The sequence below is a fragment of the Topomyia yanbarensis genome, chromosome 1 (genome assembly GCF_030247195.1).
Source record: "Topomyia yanbarensis strain Yona2022 chromosome 1, ASM3024719v1, whole genome shotgun sequence".
In the NCBI taxonomy this organism is placed as follows: domain Eukaryota; kingdom Metazoa; phylum Arthropoda; class Insecta; order Diptera; family Culicidae; genus Topomyia; species Topomyia yanbarensis.
In genome coordinates this window covers 30209201-30222429 of record NC_080670.1, presented here as the reverse complement: position 1 = coordinate 30222429, position 13229 = coordinate 30209201, and the positions used below count along the sequence as shown (strand labels likewise).

General features: G+C 32.8%; 1 protein-coding gene across 5 annotated transcripts in view; it reads left to right on the top strand.

Annotated features, from left to right (window-relative positions):
* Positions 1–13229, top strand: part of LOC131677221 (tensin-1) — a 659813-nt gene that overhangs the window by 189700 nt on the left and 456884 nt on the right. For all 5 annotated transcript variants that reach the window (XM_058956928.1, XM_058956937.1, XM_058956931.1 and 2 more), the window contains exon 3: positions 10421–11428. In XM_058956928.1, the coding sequence (XP_058812911.1) occupies positions 10421–11428 (1008 nt within the window). The remainder of the gene's footprint in view (positions 1–10420; positions 11429–13229) is intronic.

Here is a 13229-nt window from a genome sequence, read left to right as displayed (position 1 = left end):
AATACAAATACAATACAAATACAATACAAATACAATACAAATACAATACAAATACAATACAAATACAATACAAATACAATACAATACAAATACAATACAAATACAATACAAATACAATACAAATACAATACAAATACAATACAAATACAATACAAATACAATACAAATACAATACAAATACAATACAAATACAATACAAATACAATACAAATACAATACAAATACAATACAAATACAATACAAATACAATACAAATACAATACAAATACAATACAAATACAATACAAATACAATACAAATACAATACAAATACAATACAAATACAATACAAATACAATACAAATACAATACAAATACAATACAAATACAATACAAACACAATACAAATACAATACAAATACAATACAAATACAATACAAATACAATACAAATACAATACAAATACAATACAAATACAATACAAATACAATACAAATACAATACAAATACAATACAAAAACAATACAAATACAATTCAAATACAAGACAAATACAATACAAATACAATATAAATACAATACAAATACAATACAAATACAATACAAATACAATACAAATACAATACAAATACAATACAAATACAATACAAATACAATACAAATACAATACAAATACAATACAAATCCAATACAAATACAATACAAATACAATACAAACACAATACAAATACAATACAAATACAATACAAATACAATACAAATACAATACAAATACAATACAAATACAATACAAATACAATACAAATACAATACAAATACAATACAAATACAATACAAATACAATACAAATACAATACAAATACAATACAAATACAATACAAATACAATACAAATACAATACAAATACAATACAAATACAATACAAATACAATACAAATACAATACAAACACAATACAAATACAATACAAATACAATACAAATACAATACAAATACAATACAAATACAATACAAATACAATACAAATACAATACAAATACAATACAAAAACAATACAAATACAATTCAAATACAAGACAAATACAATACAAATACAATATAAATACAATACAAATACAATACAAATACAATACAAATACAATACAAATACAATACAAATACAATACAAATACAATACAAATACAATACAAATACAATACAAATACAATACAAATACAATACAAATACAATACAAATACAATACAAATACAATACAAATACAATACAAATACAATACAAATACAATACAAATACAATACAAATACAATACAAATACAATACAAATACAATACAAATACAATACAAATACAATACAAATACAATACAAATACAATACAAATACAATACAAATACAATACAAATACAATACAAATACAATACAAATACAATACAAATACAATACAAATACACACCAAAAACAATACAAATACAATACAAATACAATACAAATACAATACAATACAAATACAATACAAATACAATACAAATACAATACAAATACAATACAAATACAATACAAATACAATACAAATACAATACAAATACAATACAAATACAATACAAATACAATACAAATACAATACAAATACAATACAAATACAATACAAATACAATACAAATACAATACAAATACAATACAAATACAATACAAATACAATACAAATACAATACAAATACAATACAAACACAATACAAATACAATACAAATACAATACAAATACAATACAAATACAATACAAATACAATACAAATACAATACAAATACAATACAAATACAATACAAATACACACCAAAAACAATACAAATACAATACAAATACAATACAAATACAATACAAATACAATACAAATACAATACAAATACAATACAAATACAATACAAATACAATACAATACAAATACAATACAAATACAATACAAATACAATACAAATACAATACAAATACAATACAAATACAATACAAATACAATACAAATACAATACAAATACAATACAAATACAATACAAATACAATACAAATACAATACAAATACAATACAAATACAATACAAATACAATACAAATACAATACAAATACAATACAAATACAATACAAATACAATACAAATACAATACAAATACAATACAAATACAATACAAATACAATACAAATACAATACAAATACAATACAAATACAATACAAATACAATACAAATACAATACAAATACAATACAAATACAATACAAATACAATACAAATACAATACAAATACAATACAAACACAATACAAATACAATACAAATACAATACAAATACAATACAAATACAATACAAATACAATACAAATACAATACAAAAACAATACAAATACAATTCAAATACAAGACAAATACAATACAAATACAATATAAATACAATACAAATACAATACAAATACAATACAAATACAATACAAATACAATACAAATACAATACAAATACAATACAAATACAATACAATACAAATACAATACAAATACAATACAAATACAATACAAATACAATACAAATACAATACAAATACAATACAAATACAATACAAATACAATACAAATACAATACAAATACAATACAAATACAATACAAATACAATACAAATACAATACAAATACAATACAAATACAATACAAATACAATACAAATACAATACAAATACAATACAAATACAATACAAATACAATACAAATACAATACAAATACAATACAAATACAATACAAATACAATACAAATACAATACAAATACAATACAAATACAATACAAATACAATACAAATACAATACAAATACAATACAAATACAATACAAATACAATACAAATACAATACAATACAAATACAATACAAATACAATACAAATACAATACAAATACAATACAAATACAATACAAATACAATACAAATACAATACAAATACAATACAAATACAATACAAATACAATACAAATACACACCAAAAACAATACAAATACAATACAAATACAATACAAATACAATACAAATACAATACAAATACAATACAAATACAATACAAATACAATACAAATACAATACAATACAAATACAATACAAATACAATACAAATACAATACAAATACAATACAAATACAATACAAATACAATACAAATACAATACAAATACAATACAAATACAATACAAATACAATACAAATACAATACAAATACAATACAAATACAATACAAATACAATACAAATACAATACAAATACAATACAAATACAATACAAATACAATACAAATACAATACAAATACAATACAAATACAATACAAATACAATACAAATACAATACAAATACAATACAAATACAATACAAATACAATACAAATACAATACAAATACAATACAAATACAATACAAATACAATACAAATACAATACAAATACAATACAAACACAATACAAATACAATACAAATACAATACAAATACAATACAAATACAATACAAATACAATACAAATACAATACAAAAACAATACAAATACAATTCAAATACAAGACAAATACAATACAAATACAATATAAATACAATACAAATACAATACAAATACAATACAAATACAATACAAATACAATACAAATACAATACAAATACAATACAAATACAATACAATACAAATACAATACAAATACAATACAAATACAATACAAATACAATACAAATACAATACAAATACAATACAAATACAATACAAATACAATACAAATACAATACAAATACAATACAAATACAATACAAATACAATACAAATACAATACAAATACAATACAAATACAATACAAATCCAATACAAATACAATACAAATACAATACAAATACAATACAAATACAATACAAATACAATACAAATACAATACAAATACAATACAAATACAATACAAATACAATACAAATACAATACAAATACAATACAAATACAATACAAATACAATACAAATACAATACAAATACAATACAAATACAATACAAATACAATACAAATACAATACAAATACAATACAAATACAATACAAATACAATACAAATACAATACAAATACAATACAAATACAATACAAATACAATACAAATAGATTACAAATATAGAGGTGTCGGTGGTTGAGTGGTAAGCGTGACCGCTACTCACCCCAGTGTGTCTGAGTTCAATTCCAGCTGAGGTCGTTGAGATTTTCTGGGGTGATAACTCTATGCTCACGTTTTTCTCCGGAAGGGAAGTGAAGCCGATGGTCCCAGTTCATGTGTTGATGGATTGTCATGTAGGGTCCAGATGGTGGAGTCACCTCTCTGGCGTCGATGATGGGTACTCAGTGCGGTCAGAAGCCAACTGAAAATAAAATTAAAAAAAAAAATAATGCAAATCCCATAGTTACAAAGTAGACAACAATAGATCTAAAAGCTAGGATTCATAAATGCAGCCCTTCGATCATCATAACAATCGTCCGGAAAAAAATATTGATGTAAAAATTACAGACAAATCCAGTCTTTAAAAATACAAACTCCTAAAATACAAATCTCGAAAATAAAAAAAAACACTTAAAAATAGAGATTGCAAAAGTTTTGCTTTCAAAAATACAGGATTAAAAAATTCAGATCACAAAAAAAGATATCAAAAATGCTGTGGAGCTTTAGAAATACAACCCGGCAGCAGTCTCAAAACAGACTTAAAAATACAGACCCCAAAAATGCATTCCTCAAATAATAGACCTCAACTGTATGGACCTCAAATTCGTGGCCCTCAAATATAGTCTTCAAAAAAGCGACATCAAAAATACAGACCCCATAAATACAGACTCTAGAAATTCACTTCAACTTCAACCTCAGCTTTTCAGAATTCAGACTTTAGTTCCTGAAAATACATACCCCAATCTTAGGAACTTCTAAATTACAGTCCCTGGAAAACGGAAAGTGGCTTAGCTCTCTGTAGTATTTCTGCAAAATAGTGCTTACATATTACTTGGGTGCGTTTCGACTTACAGTATCTTTTAAGAAAACACTTCATATTCTCCAGGCGCTGTTTATGCCCGGGGAATGGTAACATACCATGTGGACTCTTCCCACAAGGAGCGGTCATTCTAATCATTTTGGCACATCGGGAGCTTATTGCTACAATGGGCCACCTGTGTTTAGTGCAACAACGAATCTTGTCGAACGAGACGTAATTAAGTATAAGAGCTCCATCAAAGGTCGCTCGATACAAGTTTGAAGGGACATTCAGTTTTGTTCCCTCCTGCGCGATTGACATTTAAAATATTTGCTCAAGGTGGGGTCCATTAAACAGTGAAATCGAATGGATGAACACACCGTCGATCTCAACTCTGTGAACGGGTATGTAGACGCGGTAGCCCATCGTAAGAGGCTTACCGTCAGTTACAGAATTTCCTTGTTTAAGACAGAATTTCACAATTCTGAGCTCAACAGGGCTGAATATTCCTTTTTTGAAATATTTAGAATTTTAAGCGGTTTATCTTTGATCTGAAAGAAGATTAGATATGGTCCGATCGATTTCAATGTGTATGTTTTTAAATGGGAACTCCGGCGCAAAGTGAAAACGTAAGGAATACGAAGGAAGAAACAAAAATTACGGAAGAAATAATAAAATGAAAAGCACATTAAAGAAGAATAAAGCAAAAATGTTGTACCTGTCTTCACTCGAAATATGGCTGTAAGATACCGATTATCTTAGTAACTGGCACGAATAATGTGAAAAATGCCATATATGAGCAACAGATCATAATAGCATCATTGATTCCCTCGCCTGCGCAAAAAGGTGTGTAGGTAATGTCTGGTACATCACAGGAATGTCATGACGGCACTTAGATTGGTAATTTAAATCTAATATAATGCTTCGTAAATGGTGAATCGATAATTATGTCGATACTTTTAAAATTACGTAACTTTTTTCGTACGTGACCGAAATGAACCAAAAAAAATTTCCACTCCTGAACGTTTCCTTAGGTCGTTACCTGACTGGAAATAATTTTCCGCAATCTTTCGAATATGAGTGTATGTGCTGAATACTCTTTGTATACTCAAACCAGTTTCAAACGTATTTCAAATGAAGCAGCAAAGAGAACGGCAGCGTATACCAATAACACAGTTCGAAGCAAAACTGTTCGAACTAATCAATCAAATAGCTCTGCAGGGAATGTGATTGTTTCCGTTCCAATTCCACTTTAAAACTCCCATATAAAATACTACACTACTGAACATGCTGTAAGGAATTCGATCGATGAAAAATAATAATGCAAAACTGAAATGTACTTTCTCTTGGTCATTTGGATTGACTACCGAGAATACGAAATTATAGATTATCTCGCAACTTTTGGACAACAAATCAAAAGTAAAACTGCTCTAACATAACTAAGTCTCCGCGCCCCGCAAAATTACCAACTAACCCCCCCCCCCCCCCCTTTCTGTAGACACCAATCCTGTTGAGTCCGCCCGTGCTTTAGAAATAACTACAGAAGCTTGTTGTCAGATGCCTTAGTGATAAAAAAACGTATCACTTAAATCCAAAATATGAAACATTTTGCTTTGTGCACTGGAGGTGCACTTTTTGCTTGGTGCGCTAAGTTAAACTCACTCGGCGTACTTCGTTGGCCAATAACTTTTGTCGTTATTATTCCCTTCATGCCCAACACTTTTCTAGTACATATAAGGTTCAAGAATTATTTTTTCTTGAAAATGATAGGGTCAAGAAGCCCAAATAACCTTTTTTTTCATAAGAATAGCTGCTTCCGTCGCTCCAATTTTAAGATTCCAATGTTTTATTCCAGTGATTCTCAAGCTGGAATTCGCGAACCCCTATGGGGCCGAAGAAAGGTTTATGGGGGTCCGCGAAGATTTTCCGGATGGATATTGAAATTTAAAAGTTTTTTCGCAACAAACAGAAATTAATATATTGATATCAAACAAAATCGATCTGCACAAACAGTATTATATCGAATAAAAGAATTAGCCACAAAAATCAAAAGCTCCTGTAAAATGGGAAAATATAATTTGGATTGACTTAAAAAAATCCTCTGTTGTGTTTCGGCTTCGCCTCATCAGAAACCGACACTAACTTATTGTCGGAATGGATTAGCGCCGGCTTGACGCAAATCCCGTAAAACTAAAACACACTTTGTGTTTCAATCGAACGACTGATCAAACGTGAAGTCCCGTTCGAGTAGAAGTTCTGTTTATGCCGATGAGACACAGTGAAACCAAGCCGGCGCTAATCTATTCCGACAATAAGTTAGTGTCGGTTTCTGATGAGGCGAAGCCGAAACGCAACAGAGTATGAAATAAGGATTTGTGCCCTCCTGTATACAAAGACTGGTTTTTACCAACAAATTTTAACCCTAGTAAGAAATTTTGGTTTTTACTAAATTTTCCTCCTTAGGGTGAAATATAGCATAGTTAAAAAAAATCCTTTTGCCGATATTTGAACAGCCGAGCAGTCAGTAAGTCCACTTTTCGCCGAAATCTCAGCAAAAGTTACAATTGTTTGCTGAGACTCGGGGAATATTTAGCTGAAACTCAGCAAACCAATTACACATTTCCAAAATATCAGTATAAATATTTACTGATTGCTCGGCTGTGCGGGAAATTGCCGAGCTCAACTAAGTGTGTAGATAACGTTTAAAAGTTTAGCCCAGGCAGAAAGTATGACAATGTTAGAAAAAAGATCCTGAGAATATGGATGACGATAAAATTGAGGTGCGTCTACACGACCTGGCGCCGCTCATTAGACCAGAACATTTTAAAAGATTGATGTCAAAATACGGAGAAGTGGAATCTGTTACAAAATACGGAGAAGTGGAAACCGTTACTCGAGGAAAAAAATTCAGTTTATTCCCAACAGCGTTCGTGTTGTTAAAATGTGGTTGACAAATAGCGCTGTGCACCTACCCTGGTCAGTCAGGAGCCAGTTTTGTAACCAGACGGCACATTACGGAAAACAGTGCTTCGTAATTGCCATGAAAAATCAACCTACTACAACCATCACCAAAAAACAGTTTTCAACGGATGTTGATAAAACACAATCAATTGGCCAATATATAACTGGTGCGCTTTGTATATCGAAACTAACTCCCTGTATCGACAACGAAATATTATCGACTGGCCTAGTTTCTCCAAACCAACAACCAGCACAATAAACGCCGATAAACACGCATTTACGACAGCGACCCGTAAGAGCAAGAAACAAATAAGAACTAGGAACATCCCGAAAGCTGTACCGATCAAGATATGAACGTGAACAATGACGCAAGAGATGGCCACAGGGTTGACTCCCGAGTTGTGGATATCACAGCTAATGTATTATCGCGAAGAAAAGGGTTCTCTACACGCAGCACAATGAATGAATGAAAAGTACCGAACTCACTCAGATTCGAACTCGTGCTCTTGCGTATCGTTGCACTGCATTAGCAGTGCTCTGTTCCTGTACATGAGAGTAGAGTGATGAAACCCGTATAGTCAACACATTTGCGATTCAGTGGAATTCTTCGACAGTTGTATTGAAGAGAAACGTGTGTGTAGCAAGAGATGACTTTATTTTGTATAATTGATACATTGTAAGGAGCTCTGGTTCCAGTAATTGTAAGAGATTCAAACATTAATAGCCAGTGATTGTCATTGCAATTAATACAACAAATATTTGGGGTGTACTAGGCATACTTGTTGCAATGTTTTGGTGGTAGACGCTTGTTGTATTAGCTTAAGAAGAAAACATTTACCTTGAAGAACAGCTCATGAAATAAAGAATGATAAATTAAATTATTATTCATTCAACGAATATACACATATTTCTGCTCCTATAATGATTTTTTCTCATATACTTAACAATGATTATAATATTGTTGCCAATACATGCAATAGTTTTGAAATAATCAAAACTGTCCACACTGTCCATCCAGCCACCCCTTTGCAATAACACGGAAAATGGTAAATAAATGTCAGCATGCAAGGGTTAAATATCTTGCACCGCCACATAGAGGTCTCAGGATGGAGACACACGAAAATTACGGCAGGCCATGGCCCTCCAGAAAGCACAAACCCTAGTCATTTTAACCTCAAAAATCACGTTTCTTAAAAAAGCCAAAAGTATACACTCTCGAACTATAAATAAACTTTAAAAATTCGTCCCTAGGGTTTTCAAAAACATAGCCCTAAACTATACAATTAAAAAAAATCCTTCATGTTTAAAACTGCGGGCCATAGAAATAATGAAATCAAAAATACAGACTTCAAAAGTGCAGACCTGTGAATAAAGGGTGTTTTTGCCGCTTTTTTCAACCGTGATGCCTGACAAGTGATTTAACGTACAATCGTAATTCTTTTCTAATTACAACTAATTATTACTAATGAACAAAAAAACAATTGTAATAAACTTTTGTGTTGAACTTTTGAAAAAAAAATGATAAAAACACCCTTTACAGCCCACCGAAATGAAGATCTCAAGAATGCAGAGCCCAAAATATGATCCTGAAATAAAACAAAGATTTTAAATATTATAACATAGATTTAGCCAAACTGTCATTTTGCACTGGTCCGAGAAATGATCATGCTGAAGGCATAACAAACTTTTTACACATTTAATTTTATCTTCAAAAAATGCACTTTTTGTTTAGTTTTGCTCAAAATATAAGGTCATTTGGTATAAGGGATATTTGGCATAATTTATAGTAGTTCTAAATGTGAGGGTTATTTGAATAAATTGAATAAAATTATTGTGTACTAGCTTCCCGAAGCCTGCCCTGGAATAGTATTCCTAGAAATCTTCGGAAAGAAATATAATAGAAAGAATGAACCTATTCCAAGAATTCTTGGTGCAATTTTCCTTTCAGCTATACATTTCAATCTGAGCGATATAGTAAACAATGATGTTGCTTTCTTTTATGTTGAGCATCAGCTCATGTTTAAAAGAAGGAAAATTTACTAATGAACTATTTTGCATTGATAGACACTACCTATTAAGTTAATGTATTTTGCATGGGATTTTATCTTCTTTTATACATGAGCCGGTTCTTTTACACAATTACGGTAAATAAGGCTTATTTTAGCAAATATAGTATAATTTTTCGTGACTGCTTATCCATGGTGTTTTTTGGATAAGTATATTTTTCAATGAGTTTTTTGGATGAAATCTCAGTCAATAACAATCACTAATTGATCATATACATGTTAGTCTTGAATATAATATAAATATAAAATAAGTAGTAAAATTAAATTCGGCCCTCAATTGTACAAATTTGACACCATTTAATTCTAATTGCCCGACAAAATGCAAAGCACCAAACGCGACTTGACTACTTCCAATCCATTGCTTTCTAACATTTCACAAAAATTAACACCCCAATTTCTCGCCCCTTCTCTCCCCCAGTCCGTTCCGGCCGGCAAGCATCAGCTCCTGCCAACCGTAAGACGTCCCCTGCGCCCAGGTACCGCTTCAGCAGCTTCAGAAAAACTCGAACAACGCCTGCTCGATCCGAATCTGAACGAACTCGAACCACCGACTGGTGCCAAGTCATCGTCGTCTTCGGCAGTCGCCGCCACCGCCGGTGACGAAAGCAGCGAAGAATTCCTCAATGGTGCGGGCAGCAGCAGCGGAACCAGCGGCAGTGGTGGCTCCCAGCGGGACCGGCTCCAGCAACAGCTGATTCAAAAGTCCAAACTAAAATCGTCGAACCTGAAGAGTACTACCTACACGCGAAACACCGAGAATGACAAGCTGACGAGGCATTTGAATAATGTTAAGTTTGCGTTTGACGAACCACCGGTGGCGGTGGAGGCTGCGGCGGACCAGCCCAAGCCAGCGGAGTTAATCCGGTTGGACGACGAGGACGATCAGAATCAGGTGGATTGCAATGGGAACGGAAACTACGATGTATTGCCACCGCAGGTGGCGGTCCCCCGGCTGGACGTTGTCCTGCAGATCGTGGAGGGAGGTGATGTGAACAGTAACTATCATCTGAAGGTTCCACCGGTCCAGCCGGATGTGGTGAGGAGCAGCACCGAAAGTATTCCTTACATCGACGACGAGCAGTCCAAGATACTGGCGAATCTCAATAGTGACCCAAAAAAAGTTCAGAATTTTCACGACGCTCGAATTATCACACTTACACCAAAGAATGTCGGTTCGCAGGCTGAAAAGCAGCGAGGACCGTCCAGTCCGGAGCTGAAACAACTGGTACTGGCGAAAAATCAGCGGCTGCTGGAAGCGGTACCACAACTGGCAAAGTTAAGATTCACTCACGCCTTCCACATACTGGCCACCGGGTGCTGCAACCGGGTCTGTCAGCAGTGTCATCTGGTACTCAGCTTGGATGTGGCGCTGCGGTGTGCTATATGCGAATTCACGTGCCACCAGCGGTGTGTGCGGCTCGAACAGGTGAGTTGTTGTTTTTTTTTACTCTTTTTAGGGCCGCGACGAGAGGGTGCGGGTTCGAAACCCTGCTAACGTGTAACGATCTCTCGTTTCGTATCTGCCGACGCTATATAGTTGGTGAAGTTTCCGAAAGAGGTCTTCCGCAGGTGGAGACTGACACAAAGAGAAAGAGAGAGTTGCTTTGCTCTGCGAGAAAATTACTATCGCTCTCGCAAATCACCAAACACTCGGAGGGAATATCGCGGCCTGCTGGTTCAGCGCGATTCGTGAAATGTAAACAATGAGCGGTTTTCCGATCCGCTCGCAGTAGTCGGCACAGTCGCGGTTAGAAAGAACACACAGAAGCAACACGTGCTCGACCGGTGAAGCAATCGTGCGGGCGGCATTCGATTGATAAGATAACGATCGAAAACTAAGCGGTTTTTAATTGAGCCGCTTCTGTCGTGAGGAAATAGTATTGAAAGAACAGTTTGGTTTGAATTTGTTGCGAATTGGCTTTTGTATGTTCGTTTTTATTCGTGGCCAGTATGTGATGGAAATTTAATTTCATTCATCACTGTTTTTGCCGTAAATCTACTTTATCGATATTTAGTGGGGAAACCAATTTCCCTTCAGCTTTTTCCGGTTTTCCCGTCCCTGTCGAAACGAGGGTTAGCATATTTTATTACTTTGTACACACAGTCGTAAAAATATTGTCCATCATAATTCACCGCGCCTCGATCGACAACGCCCATGCACCTACTCTCCAGCAACAGTCGTCAAATCGCCGAACGCACAAAAGCAATAAAAACTACAAACAAACATTCTTCGCGTAGATTTATTTTCATTCACAGTATTTTGTTTTGCTTCGTTCACAACTTCCTCTTGTCGTGGCGAGTGAAGCATTTCTTTACGTCGCCGCACAGTGATGCCACGTCACGCAATCGTTGGCCAAATTAAAAAAAGTTTAGTAATGTTTTTTTTTATGATTTTCAAATTTACTTTTCATAATTTTCCCATTTTCCTATGAAAAAAACCCTTCTAACAAGCTATAGATTGTCAAAATATTCACACAAACTATGGAGATATTAAACATTTTATATTTTTATTTCTCACTTACCAATTTTCTGTAACTATAAATGAGACCATTACCTAAAGAGTATTGATTTACTTGTATTTTAGGGCAAAACTATTAAAAATTGTTTAGCGGCGCATGAAAACATATCCACGTGATTAAAATAATTCAATTCTGAATACATTTCGTGAGTTCAAATTTAAAGAGCAAACTTTTTCCACAGTTAAGGTGTTGTACAAAACAAGCACAAATAAATAAATTGTGTTAAATAGAATTAATCTGGGTAGTCACAGCTGTCGATTAGGGCATCATGTATTTTCTTTGCTGTAGCGTGGCAGCCATGTGCGCAGACGCAAGCCGCTGGATGGTGGTTGATGGAGTTGGCGGCCCGCATGCTCATTTTGCGCAAAAGTCTTGAAAATAGCTGTAAATCATTCCATAAAATAGGAGCCTCAAGCTTTGCAAAATCCCTGTTACTTTGTCACTTTTATCGGTTGTTTTTATCACGATCTGATTTTTGTTTTCGGGATGGCAAAAAAATGAATAGCTTAATAGCCCCGGGTCACACTATGATTTATAAAAAATATGTCAAAAGTTGTTGCTAGGAAATCGTTTTTATTGATAGCTTCTCCATGATCCAAATGCACATTTTCATGTTTCTTTTGCGTCTTTGAAACGAAAAACAAAAGATTGTTGATATTTTTCGATAGGGTAACGCGAATAACTTTTAAAAGGGGCATAACTACATGA